We start from the raw sequence: 22,120 nt of genomic DNA, 5'->3' as shown, positions 1-22,120 counted from the left end.
TTTTATAACAAATATGGCAATATTGGTACCAGGAAGAGGGCTTACAAGGCCATTCTCAATAAATTTAATATTACCAAGAGGCATAACTCTTTTCAAAAAAGATGATCGGACACCAATATAGAACATGTCCGTGATACTACTGATATTAACCTACAGTATAAGTTTTATTAAAATCTGGCAATAATGGTACCCGTAAGAGCGCTAACAAGGCCATTTTCAATAAATTTAATATTTCCATGGGGCATAACTCTTTTAAAAAAAGTCGATCGGACACCATTATAGAACTTGTCTGAGATATTGCTGATATTAACCTATAGTATAAGTTTTATAACAAATCTGGCAATATTGGTACCAGTAAGAGCGCTAACAAGGCCATTTTCAATAAATTTAATATTTCCAAGAGGCATAACTCTTCCAAAAAAAGTTGATCGGACACCATTATAGAACTTGTCCGAGATACTACTGATATTAACCTATAGTATAAGTTTTTATTAAAATCTGGCAATAATGGTACCCGTAAAAGCGCTAACAAGGCCATTTTCAATAAATTTAATATTTCCATGGGGCATAACTCTTTTGAAAAAAGTCGATCGGACATCATTATATAACTTTTTGTGAGATATTGCTGATATTAACCTATAGTATAAGTTTTATAAAAATCTGGCAAGAATTGTACCTGTGAAAGTGTTAACAAGACCAAACGGACGGACAGACGCCTGGTATTTCCATGTTCCCCGCAACACGTTACGCAGGTGACAAAAATACCAAACAGAGTATCTACCAATTAACTAGATATCACTGAGATGGGAGCCATCTCTGTAGGCCCCGCTGTGAATAATGTGTGGTAAAAAATTTGTATCTTTACCATTGGACATCGGGTTGTCAACTGAAACCAAAGTTTTTGACCTTGACCTTTGACCTAGGAAGTTGTACATACATTATGACACACCCTCTGGTGTTGGTTAATATACATTTCAAGTATAAACTTTGAAATCATACCGGTTCTCTAGATATAGAGCGGACACAATTTGTTACAGACGGACGGACAGACTGATCACTATAGGGCGTCTGCCATTTGGCGGGGCCCTAATTTAATTGTTTGACACTAGAAATATAATCAATAAGGGTATACAGTTTAATTAGACTTCACAACCTCATTTCCAAAAAATACAAGTGAGTACAATGCCTTTTGCATTTATGTTGTTAAAACGACCATATATAGTTATTGACCTGCTGACCGGAAAAAAAAGATCGTTCAAAAAACGCTTTTAACTATTTGAAATTAACAAGCGTATGCATACATTGTTTGCTAATTTCATTTATCCGCCAAAAATAAACGAAAATAAACACCCTGCGAAAATAACCCGCTATATGGAACCAACAGTGTTTAGTTTTACTGCTGGTAAGTGTATCCTCTACCTGACAGACAGTGTTTTGTACCTGATTTGTTCTAAGTGTAAGCATATGTAATTCAAAAGTATATGTACCTGTAAGTATTCCATCACTTCTTTATACTGTCCCCATTTTCTTGATGCTGCTAGATCGTATGGAGTTTTACCCTGAAATACAAATCTTTATATTGCCTTTATCTGATTATTACAAAGAAGACTTTTGTTACACATATCATACAATAAACAAGACCAGTAGCAGCTGAGTGGTGTGTTATTTTGTTTTTACAGGTGCTAACCATATTATTTTCAATTATAAAATATAACTCATGAACAACATTCTGAATATTTTTATAACTTTTTCTGTAGCCTTTAAGAAGGCTTTTAACTTTTTTTTAAAGCATATGAAATAATCTCAATCTGTTAGCATTTAGTCTTTGTATTTTTTTTACGCGTTTTTTTTTTAAATCTGTTAATGCATCCTTATGTCTAGATGGGGGTTGTCGGTTTTGGGGGGTCTTTTTAACTTTTTATTTTTATATTTTAGCACCCCATTTTTCTTTATTCTTTATATTTTTGCACTCCATTATTTTCTATTTGTCATCTTTTTGCCCAATTCTCTCTATTCTCGAAGTTTTTTTCTATCATTCATGATTTTCTACTCTGTATACCCTATCCATATCCTCCTATAACTATATATTGTTATTTTACAGATTTCATAGTTTTTAGTTTTATCACTGACATTGTATAAATAAGGAAATACATAAATTATAGCACAGTTGAGAGTTTCTTCTGCAACTATTCCAACTATATAGCTTTTAAAAACAAGAATTTGAAGAAATTTGCAGTCTTAAGGAGGCTGCAGTGTCTTCCTCCATATTTGATTTTGAAATAAAAAACGGACAACAAACAGTTGAGATCTTTAATAAAATGTGCAAATTTCGAAAGTTGTATGTAATTTATGTGTAAGACTTTTCATGTTAATATAGAAAATAATGTGATTTATCATATTTACTGCTATATTTTACAAAAAAAAAGATTTTTTTTTTTTTTTAAACTTTGCCATATAAGGGGAGATAACTTCGATATAAGGATAGATAACTTAGATAAAGTAACTTTTACAATAGAATATATTTTTTTAACTTTTTAATTTTAAATATATTATGAACTTGTACGTCTGACGTATTAAATTTTTAACCTGGTACCTTTTGTTGGCTCTTATTTATTTGTTTCTCTCTCCTATATTTTCTCCAATTTTTTTGTATTGTAGTCCTGTCAAGTAATGATGTCAGTTCAATGTTATAATTAACATCGCCAATAAAGTGGGAGGTTTGGCATGCCACAAAACCAGGTTCAACCCACCATTTTTATTATAAAATGCCCTGTAACAAGTCAGGGAAATTGCCATTGTTATATTATAGTTCGTTTCTGTGTGTGTTACATTTTAAGGTTGTGTTTCTGTTGTGTCATTGTTCTCCTCTTATATTTGATGCATTTCCTCCAGTTTTAGCTTGTAACCCGGATTTGTTTTTTTCTCTTTCGATTTATGAATTTCAAACAGCAGTTTACTACTGTTGCCTTTATTTAGTGTATTGCTTAAGGATGTCTGCTTGTCATGTTTTGGAATTTTGTAAATTTTTCGGAATCCTCTGGTTTAAACCATTTGAATGCCTTAAAATATTTGGCCCATGAACCCCATTTTTCTTTTTATAAATCTTTTACGTGTATAATTATAAGTCATTTGTAAAAGTCTTATAAAATATTATTTATTTTTTAATAGTATTTGAGATCTTTAACTGGTCAATGATAAAGCTATGAAAAATCAAGAGAAAACATTTTCCCGCTAAAATTACAATGGCTAATATCTCGAAAACAAGCACATTGACCCCTAAATTTTTTTTGCTGTTTGGATTCCTCAATTTATTCCCTATCAATACATACTAGTTTTATGAAAAGTTATTTATTTTGAAACTGAGCAGTGAACATCCTTAAGACTATTTTGATACCATCTAATAATTTTGTTATCATTGTCACGACAACAGATTGGTGTATGGGTCTTTTGACAGATTGTTTGTTTACAGTTTGTTTAATAACAACAAGTGCCATATTCAGGATATTGCCAGGTCTAATTTTGAATCAATACAAATTATTATTTTTGATATCAAAAATTATTTTATCCATTTACTTATAGGTTATTACTATTGCTTATTTTCCCTAAAACTGAGATATTCATATAATTTGGCTAACAAATTATGGAATTATGGAATAATAAAATTATCCCCGTTTAGTATAACTAATCACCCAAAATGTGTTAGTTGTCTATAAACACAGTCATTTTATTTTTATAGAAGATTTTGAAAAAAAAAATGATTTCTTTTATATGATCGTCTATGTGCATGTGTTTTATAATAAAATTTAGCCATCTAAGTCTATAAAACACTTTCATATTTTAGTTCAATTTTAAGGATCATATGACATATGACTAACTTTAACCTTGAGAAAAAAGTCCATTTGACCAAAAATATCTTAAACATCATTTTAGTGATGCATTATTTACTAGTTGAATACTGAGCATATACTGTAAAATATTACCTGATGTGTTTTGACCAAGGGACTGATACTTCCTTGTTCTACAAGATATCTTGTGGTCTGTAGCTGTCCCTCTTCAGCAGCCAGATGTAAAGCTGTTCTTCCATATCTCTATAATAATACCAAATAACAAGTAAATATTATGGACAATATTTTCTCAATGTCAATAATATACAACATATCCTACAACTGACATAAAACTTGTCTGATAAACTGGATAATGTTGTGTAATAAATAAAAACAAAATGTATATCACATGAATCAGTGGTCAAAACTGAATAAAATGACCAGTCACACTTGTATTTGTTTTGTACATAAACAACATGTTTTTTTGTGGAATGTTAGCACTTCCATCAGAAATGTCATGTTAACAAAAACATTTTTTTTTCAAGAAATGTATAAAATATTTATATCAATTGATTCAGTGAAATGCACAGAGATAAATGAGATCTCACTTTATATAATTCTGGCGAGTATTTGTTGATATAATAATAAAATCTGTCTGATAATTATGGTTCAGAATAATGATCAATTTAAAAAAAAAAACTTTTTCAAAGAAATATGAAAAATAGTTACATTTCCTGATTTAGTACGAGGAGACAAGAAAAATGAGACCCCACTTTATGTAATTATTACAAACAATAGTTGTCCATTAAACCTGTCTTATTAACAACTTTATGTTGGTTAACAGTAATGTGATCAGATTTAGTAGATAACATACATCTGTGATATCTGTTTTACAACTGTTCTCCAGGAGAAGTCGACACACTTCCACATGTCCTCTACTGGCAGCCCACATTAATGCTGTCTCTCCATAAACCTGGAATAATACAACTGACATCAAAACTTGTCTGATAAACTGGACAATGTTGTGTAATAAATATTAACAAAAATAAACAGTCACATTAATTAAAACTGTCTGATTAACAACAGGATTTAGTGTAAATTCAGTTTAGTCATAAATTTTAAGAAAATATTTTGTTTAAAGAAAAATGAAAAAAAGTTGTATTTTCTGATTCAGAACAATACTATGAGTAAAATGAGACCCCACTTTATATAATTATTACTAACAATATTTGTTCATTAAACCTGTCTAATTAACATGATTAACAACATGATTTTGTGTTGATTAAAAGTAATGTGATCAGACTTAGTAGATAACATACATCTGTGATATCTTTGTTACATCTGTTCTCCAGGAGAAGTTGACACACTTCCACATGTCCCCACCAGGCAGCCCACATTAATGCTGTCTGTCCGCTATAATCCTGGAATAATACAACTGACATCAAAACTTGTCTGATAAACTGGATAATGTTGTGTAATAAATATAAACAAAAATGACCAGTCACATTAATTAAAACTGTCTAATTAACAACAGGATTTAGTGTAGATTCAGTAAAATCATAAATTTTATAAAAGTAAATTTTTCAAAGAAAAATGAAAAAAGTTATATTTTCTGATTCAGAACAATACTATGAGTAAAAAGAGACCCCACTTTATATAATTCTGACAAATATTTGTTGTCCATTAAACCTGTATAATTTACAACAGGATTTAGTGTAGATTTCATTTATAATAAATTATTCAAAAAAGCATGAAAAAAATTTTATTTCCTGATTTAGTACAACATAAAGAAAATGAGATCCTAAAACATGTTTAAATAAAGATTATTATTATTATCATTATTATTATTCATAGAAGCATTTGTTGTCCATTAAACATGTGTAATTAACAACAGGATTTAGTGCAGATTCAGTATAAATATTAATTTAAAAAAAATCAAAGAAAAGTGAAAAAGAATAGTATTTTCAGACATGTCAGATACAGAACAATTATATGAGTTAAACGGAATTACATTTTATATGAATCTAACGACTATTTGTCATTTTTACAAGATATTTCTACATTAGATCTTTATACATATCACTATCTGACCAAAGTTGTTAACACAACATCAAGTTAAACATAAGTGTAAAATATTGTTTCATGTCAAGAAGCAAAATAAGAACTTTACCATCCATAACTCAAACAAAAAGACAAATATTTTAAAATCAAACCCTGCATACATTTTTCCATTGAAACTGTCTAATTTAATTCAGAATTTTGATTTGATGTTGATTCAGTATAATGACTACATGTAAGTATCAGCTAACATACAGACCAATGGTAATTGAAAAGTGCAGGTTTTATTATTGTATTTTATTTTTAATATCAATGGTCTAGAAAGGCCAAGGGGGAATTGTAATAAAGCAAATATGGTTAAATCTCTCCAAATTTTGTGCCTGTACCAAATCAGACAACCCGGACCATGTATTGTTTGTTGTTATATTTGTCTATTTACTCTGAGTAGTCAGGTCCAGACCATGTGTTGTGTGTTGTTATATTTGTTTGTCTATATACTCACAGTAGTCAGGTCCAGACCATGTGTTGTTAGTTGTTATATTTGTATGTCTATTTATTCTGAGAAGTCAGGTCCAGACCATGTGTTGTGTGTTGTTATATTTGTTTGTATATTTACTCACAGTAGTCAGGTCGAGACCATGTGTTGTTAGTTGTTATATTTGTATGTCTATTTATTCTGAGTAGTCAGGTCCAGACCATGTGTTGTGTGTTGTTATATTTGTTTGTATATTTACTCACAGTAGTCAGGTCGAGACCATGTGTTGTTAGTTGTTATATTTGTATGTCTATTTATTCTGAGTAGTCAGGTCAGGTCCAGACCAAGTGTTGTTTGTTGTTATATTTGTATGTCTATTTACTCTTAGTAGTCAGGACAGGTCCATGTATTGTTAGTTGTTATATTTTTATGTCTATTTATTCTGAGTAGTTAGGTCAGGTCCAGACCATGTGTTGTGTGTTGTTATATTTGATTGTCTATATACTCACAGTAGTCAGGTCCAGACCATGTGTTGTTAGTTGTTATATTTGTATGTCTATTTACTATGAGTAGTCATGTCCAGACCATGTGTTGTGTGTTGTTATATTTGTTTGTCTATTTACTCTCCGTAGTCAGGTCAGGTCCAGACCTTGTGTTGTTAGTTGTTATATTTGTATGTCTATTTACTCTGAGTAGACAGGTCCAGACCTTGTGTTGTTAGTTGTTATATTTGATTGTCTATTTACTCTGAGCAGCTAGGTCCAGACCATGTGGTGTGTGTTGTTATATTTGTCTATTTACTCTGAGTAGTCATGTCCATACCATGTGTTGTTTGTTGTTTTATTTGTTCGTCTATTTACTATGAGTAGTCAGGTCAGGTCAAGTTCATGTGTTGTGTGTTGTTATATTTGTTTGTCTATTTACTCTGAGTAGTCAGGTCCAGACCTTGGTTGTGTGTTGTTATAGTTGTTTATTTACTCTCAGTAGCTATATATATAGTCAGGACCAGACCATGTGTTGTGTGTTGTAATATTTGCCTATTTACCTTGAGTAGCTAGGACCAGACCATGTGTTGTGTGTTGTTATATTTGTCTATTTACTCTGAGTAGCTAGGTCCAGACCATGTGTTGTGTGTTGTTAGATTTGTCTATTTACTCTGAGTAGCTAGGTCCAGACCATGTGTTTGGTTGTTATACTTGTTTGTCTATTACTCTGAGAAGTCAGGTCCAGACCATGTGTTGTTTGTTGTTATATTTGTATGTTTCTTTACTCTGAGTAGTCAGGTCAGGTCCGGACCATGTGTTGTGTGTTGTTATATTTGTTTGTCAATTTACTCTGAGTAGTCAGGTCAAGTCCATGTATTGAGTGTTGTTATATTTTTCTCTGAGTAGTCAGGTCCAGACCATGTGTTGTGTGTTGTTATATTTGTTTGTCTATTTACTCTGAGTAGTCAGGTCCAGTCCAAGTGTTTTGTGTTGTTATATTTGTTTGTCTTTTTACACTGAGTAGTCTGGTCCAGACCATGTGTTGTTTGTTGTATTTGTTGGTCTATTTACTCTGAGTAGTCAGGTCCAGACCATGTGTTGTTTGTTGTATTTGTTTGTCTATTTACTCTGCGTAGTTAGGTCCAGACCATGTGTTGTGTGTTGTTATATTTGTTTGTCTTTTTAGTCTGAGTAGTTCGGTCCAGTCCAAGGGTTGTTTGTTGTTATATTTGTTTGTCTATTTACTCTGAGTAGTCAGGTCAGGTCCAGGCCATGTGTTGTTTGTTGTTATATTTGTGAGTCTATTTACTCTGAGTAGTCAGGTCCAGACCTTGGTTGTGTGTTGTTATATTTGTTTATTTACTCTCAGTAACTATATATATAGTCAGGACCAGACCATGTGTTGTGTGTTGTAATATTTGTCTATTTACTCTGAGTAGCTAGGTCCAGACCATGTGTTTGGTTGTTATACTTGTTTGTCTATTACTCTGAGAAGTCAGGTCCAGACCATGTGTTGTTAGTTGTTATATTTGTATGTTTCTTTACTCTGAGTAGTCAGGTCAGGTCCGGACCATGTGTTGTGTGTTGTTATATTTGTTTGTCAATTTACTCTGAGTAGTCAGGTCAAGTCCATGTATTGAGTGTTGTTATATTTGTTTGTCTATTTTCTCTGAGTAGTCAGGTCCAGACCATGTGTTGTTTGTTGTTATATGTGTTTGTCTATTTACTCTGAGTAGTCAGGTCCAGACCATGTTTTGTAAGTTGTATTTGTTTGTCTATTTACTTTGAGTAGTCAGGTCCAGACCATGTGTTGTGTGTTGTTATATTTGTTTGTCTATTTACTCTGAGTAGTCAGGTCCAGTCCAAGTGTTTTGTGTTGTTATATTTGTTTGCCTTTTTACACTGAGTAGTCTGGTCCAGACCATGTGTTGTTTGTTGTATTTGTTTGTCTATTTACTCTAAGTAGTCAGGTCAAGACCATGTGTTGTTTGTTGTATTTGTTTGTCTATTTACTCTGAGTAGTCAGGTCCAGACCATGTGTTGTGTGTTGTTATATTTGTTTGTCTTCTTAGTCTGAGTAGTTAGGTCAGGTCCAGGCCATGTGTTGTTTGTTGTTATATTTGTGAGTCTATTTACTCTGAGTAGTCAGGTCCATACCATGTGTTGTTGTTGTTATATTTGTGAGTCTATTTACTCTGAGTAGTCAGGTCTAGACCATGTGTTGTTGGCTGTTGTATTTGTAGGTCTATTTACTCTGAGTAGTCAGGTCAGGTTCAGGCCATGTGTTGTTTGTTGTTATATTTGTGATTCTATTTACTCTGAGTAGTCAGGTCTAGACCATGTGTTGTTGGTTGTTGTATTTGTAGGTCTATTTACTCTGAGTAGTCAGGTCCAGACCATGTGTTCTTATTTGTTGTATTTTTATGTCTATTTACTCTGAATAGTCAGGTCCAGACCATGTGTTGGGTGTTGTTATATTTGTATGTCTATTTACTCTTGAGTAGCCAAGTCCAGACCAAGTGTTGTTAGTTGTTATATTTGTTTGTCTTTTTACTCTGAGTAGTCAGGTCCAGACCATGTGTTGTTAGTTGTTGTATTTGTGTGTCTATTTGCTCTGAGTAGTCAGGTCCAGACCATGTGTTCTGTGTTGTTATCTATGTATTTTTATTTACTCTGAGTAGTCAGGTCCAGACCATGTGTTCTTAGTTGTTAATTTATGTCTATTTACTCTGAGTAGTCCAGTTCAGACCATGTGTTGTTAGTTGTTGTATTAGTATGTCTAATTACTCGGGAGTAATAAGGTCCAGACAATGTGCTATAAGCTGTTGTACTTGTTTATTTACTATGAGTAGTCAGGTCCAGACCATTTGTTGTCAGTTGTTGTATTTGTGTGTTTATTTGCTCTGAGTAGTCAGGTCCAGACCATGTGTTGAGTGTTGTTATATTTTTGTGTCTATTTCCTCTGAGTAGTCAGGTCAGGTCCAGGCCATGTGTTGTGTGTTGTTGTATTTGTTTGTCTTTTTACTCTGAGTAGTCAGGTCCAGACCATGTGTTGTGTGATGTTATATTTGTTTGTCTATTTACTCTGAGTAGTCAGGTCAGGTCCAGACCATTCGTTGTTAGTTGTTGTATTTGTTTGTCTATTCACTCTGAGTAGTCAGGTCAGGTCCAGACCAAGTGTTGTTAGTTGTTGTATTTGTTTGTCTATTTACTCTTGGTAGTCAGGTCCAGACCATGTGTTGTTTGTTGTTATATTTGTTTATCTATTAACTCTGAGTAGCCAGGTCCAAACCATGTGTTGAATGTTGTTATATTTGTTTGATTATTTTCTCTGGGTAGTCAGGTCAGGTCCAGACCATGTGTTGTGTGTTGTTATATTTATTTGTCTATTTACTCTGAGTAGTCAGGTCCAGACCATTTGTTGTGTGTTGTTATATTTGTTTGTCTATTAACTCTGAGTAGTCAGGTCCAGACCATGTGTTGAGTGTTGTTATATTTGTTTGTCTATTTACTCTGAGTAGTCAGGTCCAGTCCATGTATTGTGTGCTGTTATATTTGTTTGTCTATTTACTCTGAGTAGTTAGGTCAGGTCCAGACCATGTGTTGAGTGTTGTTATATTTTTGTGTCTATTTGCTCTGAGTAGTCAGGTCATGTCCAGGCCATGTGTTGTGTGTTGTTGGATTTGTTTGTCTATTTACTCTGAGTAGTCAGGTCCAGACCATGTTTTGTCTGTTGTTATAATTGTTTGTCTATTTACTCTGAGTAGTCAGGTCAGATCCAGGCCATGTGTTGTGTGATGTTATATTTGTTTGTCTATTTACTCTGAGTAGTCAGGTTAGGTCTAGACCATTCGTTGTTAGTTGTTGTTTTTGTTTGTCTATTCACTCTGAGTAGTCAGGTCAGGTCCAGACCTAGTGTTGTTTGTTGTTATATTTATTTGTCTATTTACTCTTGGTAGTCAGGTCCAAACCATGTGTTGAATGTTGTTATATTTGTTTGTCTATTTACCTGAGTAGTATGGTTAGGTCCAGACTATGTGTTGTATTTGCTCGTTTATTTACTCTTAGTAGTCAGGTCAAATCAATGTATTGTGTGTTGTAATATTTATTTTTCTATTTACTCTCAGTAGTCAGGTCCAGACCATTTGTTGTGTGTTGTTAAATTTGTCTATTTACTCTGAGTAGTCAGGTCCAGACCATGTGTTGTTTGTTGTTATATTTGTTTGTCTATTTACTTTGAGTAGTCAGGTCCAGACCATGTGTTGTTATATTTATTTGTCTATTTACTCTTGGTAGTCAGGTCCAGACCATGTGTTGTTTGTTGTTATATTTGTTTATCTATTTACTCTGAGTAGTCAGGTCAGGTTCAAACCATGGGTTGTGTGTTGTTATATTTGTTTGTCTATTTACTCTGAGTAGTCAGGTCAGGTTCAGACCATGTGTTGTGTGTTGTTATATGTATTTGTCTATTTACTCTGAGTAGTATGGTTAGGTCCAGACTATGTGTTGTATGTTGTTATATTTGTTTGTCTATTTACTCTGGGTAGTCAGGTCAGGTTCAGACCATGTGTTGAATGTTGTTATATTTGTTTGTCTATTTACTCTGGGTAGTCAGGTAAGGTCCAGACCATGGGTTGTGTGTTGTTATATTTGTTTGTCTATTTACTCTGAGTAGTAAGGTCAGGTCCAGACCATGTGTTGTGTGTTGTTATATGTATTTGTCTATTTACTCTGAGTAGTATGGTTAGGTCCAGACCATGTGTTGAATGTTGTTATATTTGTTTGTTTATTTACTCTTAGTAGTCAGGTCAAATCCATGTATTGTGTGTTGTTATATTTATTTTTCTATTTACTCTCAGTAGTCAGGTCCAGACCATTTGTTGTGTGTTGTCATATATTTGTTTGTCTATTTACTATGAGTAGTCAGGTCCAGTCCATGTATTGTGTGCTGTTATATTTGTTTGTCTTTTTACTCTGAGTAGTAAGGTCTGGTCCAGACCAAGTGTTGTTTGTTATTATATTTATTTTTCTATTTACTCTGAGTAGTCAGGTCCAGGCCATGTGTTGTTAGTTGTTATATTTGTTTGTCTATTTACTCTTGAGTAGTCAGGTCCAGTCCATGTATTGTGTGTTGTTATATTTGTTTGTCTATTTACTCTGAGTAGTCAGGTCCAGACCATGTGTTGTGTGTTGTTATATTTGTTTGTCTATTTACTATGAATAGTCAGGTCCAGACCATGTGTTGTGTGTTGTTATATTTGTTTGTCTATTTACTCTGAGTAGTCAGGTCAAGTCCATGTATTGTGTGTTGTTATATTTGTTGTCTATTTACTCCGAGTTGTCAGGTGCAGAACATATGTTAGTATTAATTTGTCAGTCTTATGCCGTAAACTTGATTCTCTACAGGGCAAAGCTTTATACGACCGTAGAGGTCGAACCCTGAACAGTGGGGGCAAGTATTGACACAACATTTAAGCTTGATACAGCTCTGAATTTGGATTGTGATTAAATAGATGACACAACATAGGTTTCTGACACAGAACTTAAAAAATTATAAAAATTTTAATTTGACATTTTCATATTATGGTCCAATATTCAAAATGGTTAGATTCAGAATATCATAGAACCCCAAGAATTCAATTTTTGGTGAAATAAAATAATTTTCAATTTTAGACCCTTTAGACCTCAATGTGGACAAATTTGATAACCGGGCCCAAATATTAAAAATCTAAATACATGGTTAGATTCAGCATATTGAAGAACCCCATAGATTGAATTTATGGACCCCGATTTGGACCAACTTGAAAACTGGGCCCATAATCAAAATCTAAGTACATGTTTAGATTCAGCATATCAAGAACCCCAAGAATTCAATGTTTTTTAAAATTAAACTAAGTTTAATTTTAGACCCTTTGGACCTTAATGTAGACCAATTTGAGAACAGGACCAAAAATTAAGAATCTATATACACGGTTATATTTGGCATATCAAAGAACTCCAATAATTAATTTTTTGATGAAATCAAACAAAGTTTAATTTTGGACCCTTTTGGCCCCTCATTCCAGAACTGTTAGGACCAAAACTCCCAAAATCAATCCCAACCTTCGTTTTGCGATCATAAACCTTGTGATAAAATTTCATAGATTTCTATTTACTTATACTAAAGTTATTGTGCAAAAACCAAGATAATGCTTATTTGGGACCTTTTGTGGCCCCTTATTCCTAAACTGTTGGGACCAAAACTCCCAAAATGAATCCCAACCATCTTTTGATGGTCATAAACCTTGTATTTAAATTTCATAGATTTCTTTTTACTTATACTAAAGTTATAGTGCGAAAATCAAATGTATTCGGATGACGACGACGACGCCAACGTCATACCAATATACGACAATTTTTTTTTAAATTTTGGCAGTCATATGAAAATGGTATGTTTCACATTTAGTGCAGTACTCTGATTACATGTATGTTTTCAGTGTTGTGTCATGATGTGTCTCATTTTCTGTGTGGAACATCAGTGGTGTGTCATGATGTGTAACATGTTTTGTGATGAAAATCAGTGTTGTGTCATGATGTGTCATGTTCTGTGTTGAACATCAGTGTTGTGTCCTAATATGTGTCATGTTCAGTGTTGAACATGAGTGTTGTGTCATGTGTCTCATGTTCTGTGTTGAACATCAATGTTGTGTCATGATGTGTCTCGTGTTCTGTGTTGAACATCAGTGTTGTGTCATGATGTGTCTCATGTTCTGTGATGAACACCAGTGTTTTGCCATGATGTGTCTCGTGTTCTGTGTTGAACATCAGTGTTGTGTCATGATATGTCATGTTCTGTGTTGAACATCAGTGTTGTGTCCTAATATGTGTCATGTTCTGTGTTGAACATCAGTGTCGTGTCATGTTGTCTCTCATGTTCTGTGTTGAACATCAGTGTTGTGTCATGATGTGTCTTGTGTTCTGTGTTGAACATCAGTGTTGTGTCATGATGTGTCTTGTGTTCTGTGTTGAACATCAGTGTTGTGTCATGATGTGTTTCATGTTCTGTGTTGAACAACAGTGTTGTGTCATGATGCCTCATGTATTGTGTTAAACACCATGGTTGTGTCATGATGTGTCTCATGCTCTGTGTTGAACATCAATGTTGTGCCATGATGTGGCTCATTTGTTGTGATGAACAACAGTTATGTTATGATGTAGCTCGTGTTCTATGTTGATCTTCGATGTTCTGTAATTATGTGGCTCTTGTTGTGTTGAACATCAGTGTTGTGTCATGGTGTCATATTTTGTGTCAAACACAGTGTTGTGTCAAGATGTGTCTCATGTATTGTGTTGAACATCAGTATTGTGTCATGATGTCATATTTTGTGGTGAACATCAGTGTTGTGTCAAGATGTGGCTCATATATTGTGTTTAACATCAGTGTTGTGTCATGATGCGACTCACATTTTGTGTTGAACATCAGTGTTGTGTCCTGATGTGTTACATGTTCTGTGTTTTACACCAGTGTTGTGTCATGATGTGTCTGATGTTCTGTGTTGAAAATCAGTGTTGTGTCATGATGTATCATGTTTTTTGTTGAACACCATTGTTGTGTCATGATAAGTTTACCTACTATGTTACAAATTTACCTACTTGATATTCAATGTTACAAGTTTACCTATTTGATATTCAATGTTACAAGTTTATCTATTTGATATTTAATGTTACAAGTTTACCTATTTGATATTCAATGTTACAAGTTTACCTACTTTAAAATCAATGTTTGCTCCATTTGCTAGGCAAAGCTTCAATTCTTCTACTCTTCCATTTTTAGCAGCTTCAATGAATTTCTGGAACTAAGAATTAGAGTTTACATTTAACAGAATGTAAAGAGTGTAGTAACTTAAATGTTTTTCACGCTAATGCCAGACAATAACTATTGAACACTTTAGAATGACTGATTTTTATTGGTTAACACAAGGGAGACATTGTAGTCTTTAGTATACAACAATGTGACAAACAATAGTAGGGGAGGAGGGAAATTGAAAGTAGCGAAAAATATATTGTTTTGACAAAAGAGGTTGTGAAAAAGAAAATAGACCCAGAGGAAACCCTGCTTATGATTACATTGTATACTGTTCCTAAGTTTTGAAGAAGAAAAAGATTTTTTTTTAACATTTCATCCTCACATTAAAGAGCTAATCTGAGTGAAAATTGTGTTTCAATATTTTCAATATAAACATGCAATAAATAACAACTTGGAAAGGAGCAGTGTAATATTTGTATGTTTGATGATATAATTTGTTTGACAGATTTACTTTGAATGTCTCTGAGCTTTCTCTGTTAAACAGTCAGGGGTGCTACTTAAACAAGTGATTTCATTTTGACTTATTTCAGTGATTTTTTATATTCAGTTATCACCTATTTAAGTGATTTTGGTGTTTTCTTTGATCTTCAAATGCTAAGTTCATTGATTTTCCATATTTTCACAAATTTTTCTGTAATTTTCCTACACAAATCAATTATCCCTTTATCTGTGGATATCAATTTCACCAGTCAAAGGTCAACAATATTAGGTGACCTGATTGGTTTTCTTTAGAATTAGAATGATTTATTTTAAGGTTATGTCCTGATCTACAAATTATTCCACTTTTTGCATATTCAAATAAACTGTAAAAACTGGCAGGCTTATCAAGCAAATGGCAATTTCTGCATGTACATAGTTGTTTTTTCAATAGAATTCTGGTCTTTTTACCAATAAAAAAATAAAGCTTGTGGGAAAAATATCCAAAAAATGTTATAAACACTTATTGAAGTGATTAAATTTTAACTTCTCAAATTACTTGTTTCAGTGATTTTGAAAAGTCTGATCAAAAATTTTAAATATTTCACAGCCAAAATCACTCAAAGAAGTGATTTTGAAATCACTTGTTTAAGTACCACCCCGGACTGTTAAAGAAATAACAGTGTTGTTTTTAATATTTTAGCCCCAAAACATATTTTCAATCAAGAAAAATAAATTAACAAATAGTGACTATTTAATGATCAAGTAGCCTTTTTGTCAGTGGGGACATATTTGACACTCATGTGTTTTTACAGGTGTTAATCACTACTTCTACACTAAGTTTTATGACAAACAATAGGTAAGCTTGGGTATTTAAAATGAATAGACCTCTTTTGAGTTCGTTGCATTTCCGTCAAAAACTTTTTGTTTTAGTGAACATCATTCGTGCGTTTAGGGGTCTTTGTCACTTCTTGCCCATGTTGAGCGAGCAGTTAAAAAATATAATGCTGTAGTTTGTTCATAAAAAAGCTTCTGTCCAAGTTTATTAAAATTCCATGAAGGTTTGACAAAAAAAATGATGTCTAAAAAAAAATTAAACAACAGAATGAACCTTAATGTTGACGCCGTCGAGGAAATCTAGGATTACATTGTCTCGCTTTCGCGACATATATGTTGCAGGCTCCACAAAAATCACTCGACTGTTTGACTTTAAAGAAGAAAACATCTTACCTCATTCCAATCTTCCATATTTCCTAAAATAGAAAAATAAATGTATAAATCTGTTGAGTTATTATTGCCAGGCTAATTATTACTGTTTATTGCAAATTATCAACAACCACAACTCTGAAACGGTAAATACTGAAATGAGTGATACTCAGTCTCGTCTGTGTTTAGTGCTCAATAACATACCTTTAACATTTCATAATGTATATATGTTGTGTACAAGTTATCATTTTGTACAAATTTTAATTTGTACAAAATTATTGTACAAATTATAATTTGTATTTTGACTTTGTACGATTTGTTATTTGTACAAAAAGTGCTTGTACAAATTACAATTTGTACAAAATAGGACAAAAAATCACTTATAACTTGTACAATAATTTTTCATATGAATTTTGGCGAAAAAAAGCATTGATACACATTTTTGAATTGCTACTAAATAACCAGACAGCACACCAAAGTTACAAAATTGAAAAGTAGTTCTTTATTATTCGTTTGAGCAGGTGATCTAGTGATTTATGGAATCAGGTATTGCAAACCATCTTTTGACTCTCAAATCGATAACGACCTGTTTTACAGGCATTTTAACTGTTTCATATAGCGAGCATTGAAGCTCAGGAACCGTTGCTGTGAATAAATATGTATATTTTACTGCTTCAGTCAGACTTGTAGACAAAATAAATATCCCAGAAGATTAAACACCCCATTTTGTTAGGAATATGACTATGTTAAAGTCAGGAATATGTCAGTTGGTTTTTTGCCGTTTTTTTATCAATTTTTGGAACCATCAATCATTTCACAAACAAAAGTGAAGCAGATTAAGTCATGTAAATCCAATCTTTTGATGTACCAATTACAAATATAAATTATCAATTGCTTAAAGAAAGATTTGATTGTTTTCATGGACTTTTAGAAATAACGAATAAGTGGCAAAAAATCTTTTGAGATCCTTTTCACGATCATCAAAACGCTGTACACGATCTTTTACGATACAAAATATGAAATTTTACAAATATAATCGTTTGCAAAATTTCTGAATAAAAAAAACCAACCTCAAAATAACGATAAGAACTAATCAAGCAGTACTATTGAATGATTTTTTTTTTTGAAGAAAAAGACGTTTATCTTTAAAAATTTGAAAAAAAATCCTATTTGTTTACTTTTTTTCTCTTAAAAATTTCAAAGATCAACCTGCCTTTTGTAGTTGTGTATAAACGGTGTATTATGTTAATAAGGTTTGGTGTGTGGTCAGTAAATTACAATTCTATCGTGTGAATCATTGCATTTTCACCAAAATTCGTATTTAAAACTGTTGTACAAGTTATAAGTGAATTTTGGTCAAATTTTGTACAAATTGTAATTTGTACAGGCACGTTTTGTACAAATTGTGATTTGTACAAAGTCAAAGTACAAATTATAATTTGTACAATATTTTTGTACAAATTATAATTTGTACAAAATGATAACTTGTACACAACATATATACCATTTCAGTTGTTTTTTCTTTATCATCCAGATACCAAAAAATCTTTTAATTTTCCCAATGATCAAGGACCATAACTCTAGAAAGGAACAAACCAAAATGACTGAATTAAAATTTCATCATTACTTAAAGGGCCAAAAAACACATTGATCTAACCGGATGTTGACTTGACAATGGTAAAACATGGACCATAAACGGATACGGATAATGGGGACCTCATTATATAGAGCCGTGACTGCCGTGGATATTAAACTTTGAATTGATTAAGAAATAATTCATGGAAGCCATAGATTTGTTGATAATTTACACATGGCCTGGGCCGTGATATTCAAATTTTATTCTGAGCGTTAGCGAGAGATAAAATTAACTAATATCACGGCCCAGGCCATGTGTAAATTTACAACAAATCTATGGCTTCCGTGAATTATTTCGATTCTAATAGGACAAATAAGTTAATTTAAATACTGAAGCGAGGGTTGGTATGCCGTGTGTGGAGCTTTTCTTTTTTACTCCTTGTTAGATAAAGCTCAAATATTCTCATACATCTTTAACTTGCATTAAATATTTCGTTAATAACCGCTAGAAAAAATATGTTTAATTCTCAAACCCAATATTTCCGATTTTTAATTTACATGTTTTCTCGTAAGCTACCGTCAAATCCAAAATTGACATTTCGTAAAGAAGGAGCTGCCATGTTGACTCCTGAATCAAAGGCAATAGAATAAAAAAACCTCAGAATTCCATTTTAATACAATATTATACGAACTTCGTTGGTTACAAAAAAGTTTTTATTTTTGTGATATTGACTAAATATTGTTTTTATACTGCAACTTAAATTAGTATATTGATATTTTTTTAAATCGTAACATAAATATCAAGCTTATTTGCATCCCTTAATGAACCCTTCATTGAAGAGAAAGTGTTCCATGATGAAATTGACATTGCACAAAATATACAGTGTTACTATATTTAGGAAATAAACAAAACTAGTTGCAATACATTATTTCTTTTTATTATGCATCTGAATAAGAATAAAAGTTCTGTAATGTTTTTTGTTTAATTAAAATTAGTAATAACATTAATTTGGCAAAGCGTTTGCAATGTAGGTTCAGATTTACGTGGGAGGTATATTGTAACATCGATATCCATTATTATGTATATCTCTGAGTCTGCGCTAAGTATAGATATATCGAGAATTTTCACACAGTGTTGTTTACAAAGCGAAAGAAGCACGTCATATTAGAATAGTAAATAACAAATACACTTTATTTATAGTTTATGTATGATCAAAGTATACAGAAACAAGAGGCTGTCACAACGACAGCAAACCAGATTTATTAATATTTATTTGTGTCCTGGCAATATCACAAGAACCATTACTGATGAATGGTGAAAGTGAAAATCGTCAATATCAAATTTGACCTCCATTGATCAGTATCAACATATTAAAATTTGAAAAGCTTAGATTGAATGGTTCATGAGTATATGCAACAACGTGAATGGAAACACCATTTTACGATCTTTCAAGAACCATAACTCCTGATCGGTAAAAGTAAAAATCGTCATTATTGAACTTGACCTCCATTTTGTCATCAGTAACAACATATAAAAAATTCAAAAGCTTTGGTTGAATGGTTCATGCGAAAATGCACAGACACGACTGGAAACACCATTTTTCAATCTTTCAAGAACCATAACTCCTGAACGGTAAAAGTCAAAATCGTCATTATTGAACTTGACCTCCATTTTGTCATCAGTAACAACATATTAAAATTTGGGAAACTTTTGTAGAATAGTTCATGCGTAAATGCACGGACATGACTGGAAACTCCATTTTTCAATCTTTCAAGAACGGTAAAAGTCAAAATCGCCATTATTGAACTTGACCTTCATTTAGTTGTCAGTTACAACATATATTAAAATTTTAAAAGCTTTGGATGAACGGTTCATGAGTTAATGCACAGACAACATTTGATTGCCGCCCGCCCGCCTGACCGCCCGGCCGCCCCACCGCCCACCCCCAAATCAATAACCGACATTTTTGTCACAAAAATCCGGTTAAAATCATTTAGATGCTTTAGTAGTTATGTTTTTTGCATTTTCTTGTGTTATCCGTTGATGCCCAAAAGTTGCATTTGATCATGTCCAAATTAGATATTAAGGATTCTGTCAAAGGCCAAATTACTCTTTCTCAAGTTTATTACTTACTTTGTATATGTGTTCTAACAAGGAATACAGAAGGTAAATGTATGAAAATTAAATGAAATATGCCCGTTTGATGATTCCGACCGCTATTGTTTTTTCACATAAGTAGTATCAGGTGATCACGTGTCATGTGACTTTTGTAAAGTTGAATAAAAGAACAGAGTTCCAATGTCCCCCACTTTGCACATATTTTATATTTTCAAGGGACATAAAAATAAATGGGGAATGTGTCCATGGGACACAGATGATGCACCAGCTTGCATATCATATAAAGTTATAAAGGGACATAACTGAAGAAAAGGGGCATAATTCTAGAAAAGTAAAAGTGACAATTCCAAAAATCAAACCTGGTCTGTTTTTTATGGTAATAAGCATTGTGTATAAGTTTCATAACATTTGGTTTGGGCAAACTAAAGTTAGAGAATGGAAACCTAAAAATTCAGCAATTTTTCCTTTTGTAAAGTGGCATAACTCTAGCAGGGATGATTCCACTATATAGTTTAGGGCCACTGTGCGGCCCTTAAATCTGCCAGCGGCCCCAAGAAAATGTTAATGAATATAAGTTCCCAATACAGGAAAATAAAATAAAAATCGGTATTTCCGGAAAAGTTTCATTCACCTATTACCGCAACTATAATTTTTCATAGTTTGTCGTCAAAACGTAGAAAATCCGGATAAGAATGCTGACTACGATCTCATTTTTTTGACATCGATTTAATTATGTCAACGCGAGGTTAATAATTTTAGCAGTCGGATTCAATAGAATAAAATTTTATTGGAGTATTTGAATTTGCAAAACTGTTTTATACAAGAAATTATTTTATATTTTGCTCTATTTCCTCAAAAGACAAAATTTTTTTTTGAAAATAATGTCGACGATGGACCATTCATGAAATGAGCCCCGCCCCTCCACCCCCCTGAAATACAATGTCATCATTATGGAACTTTGTCAAGAGATATAAAAATGATCCAAATAATTATAAAGTTCACTGGTGCCTGGTGCAATGGCTCTAAATATAAGTACATAACCTTTTGTAATTACTTTTCTGAATTCGACAATTGGCCAGCTCAATTTGAAATCCATTTGAATCAAGGTAAGTTTATAAAGATGATCTGTTGAAAAAAATAGAGAATGGATGATTTTTTTCAGTGGCTAATATGGCAAGCCGTTTTGTTATTTAATCTTACTACAAGATATCTCATAAACTTTATAAGATATCTGATATAGTTTGTAAGATATCTTATAAAGTTTATAAGATATCTTACATGCATATGTTATAAACTTTATGGGATATCTTTTTAGTTTATAAGATATTTCATATAGTTTTCTTTATCAGATATCTTATAAATTGTATAAGATATCTTAAAAACAATATGATATATCTTATAAACTATATATAAGATATCTTATATAAAGTATATTTATAAGATATCTTATATATTATATATATAAGATATCTTATAATAGATATTAGATATCTTCTTTATTATATAAGATTAATATTTATATAAGATATCTTAACAAAAATTATTTAAGATATCTTATTTTTCTTATTCTTCGTCAATTTATCCCTTTCTGCACCCATTGTATATAAAAAAAAATCAACGTGTGATTTATTATGATCTCAGTACTTCATTGGTTAAAATCCGATTATGACGTCGATTATTCTTGCTTTCCTCTGAATTTTCCATTGTGACGGCATGAAAAAAGGCCACCATGTCTGATGACGTCACATAGAAAGAATACATCTATTTGCAGATCATTTGAAAAGAAAGAATAAGTGTGCCTGCATAATGTTAGAAAATCATTAGAGAAACAGATTCCACCACCAAATATCGTGTAATACGATATTTATCCACTCTCGACAGTTAAATTTTAAATATTTAAAATGCACAGGCAAGCCTTGCGTTATAAATTTGCAAATTTATCTGTCGAGAGTGAATTAATATCGTATTACACTCGATGCAGTGGTAGAAGCTATATATATCATATAAGATATATTATTAGAGACATCGTATAGAAATTATAAGATAATTCATATAATATATCTTAATATATAATTTTCTTAAGATGATATCCAATAAATTATATAAGATATCTTG

General features: G+C 32.2%; 1 protein-coding gene across 1 annotated transcript; it reads right to left on the bottom strand.

Moving 5' to 3' along the window:
• Positions 1 to 795: 795 nt before the first annotated feature.
• On the bottom strand, positions 796 to 16,353 carry LOC134690167 (kinase D-interacting substrate of 220 kDa-like). Its single transcript, XM_063550144.1, has 7 exons — positions 16,336 to 16,353; positions 14,591 to 14,677; positions 5,144 to 5,245; positions 4,699 to 4,797; positions 3,981 to 4,088; positions 1,488 to 1,559; positions 796 to 828 (listed from the first exon to the last, which is right to left on the bottom strand). The coding sequence occupies exons 1-7, from the start codon at positions 16,351 to 16,353 to the stop codon at positions 796 to 798; spliced, it is 519 nt and encodes a 172-aa protein (XP_063406214.1).
• Between the last annotated feature and the right edge of the window lie 5,767 nt (positions 16,354 to 22,120).

Source organism: Mytilus trossulus, chromosome 11 (assembly GCF_036588685.1).
Source record: "Mytilus trossulus isolate FHL-02 chromosome 11, PNRI_Mtr1.1.1.hap1, whole genome shotgun sequence".
NCBI classification, from domain to species: Eukaryota; Metazoa; Mollusca; class Bivalvia; order Mytilida; family Mytilidae; genus Mytilus; species Mytilus trossulus.
The sequence above is the reverse complement of the archived record's forward strand: the minus strand, read 5'-3'. Positions and strand labels throughout refer to the sequence as shown.

Coding starts and splice junctions, on each gene's coding strand:
- LOC134690167 (XM_063550144.1), bottom strand. Junction 5,246..14,590: donor GAGCAAACATTGATTTTAAA/GTAGGTAAACTT, acceptor GTATTATTCCAG/GATTATAGCGGACAGACAGC. Junction 1,560..3,980: donor CCTTGGTCAAAACACATCAG/GTAATATTTTAC, acceptor TTTGTATTTCAG/GGTAAAACTCCATACGATCT.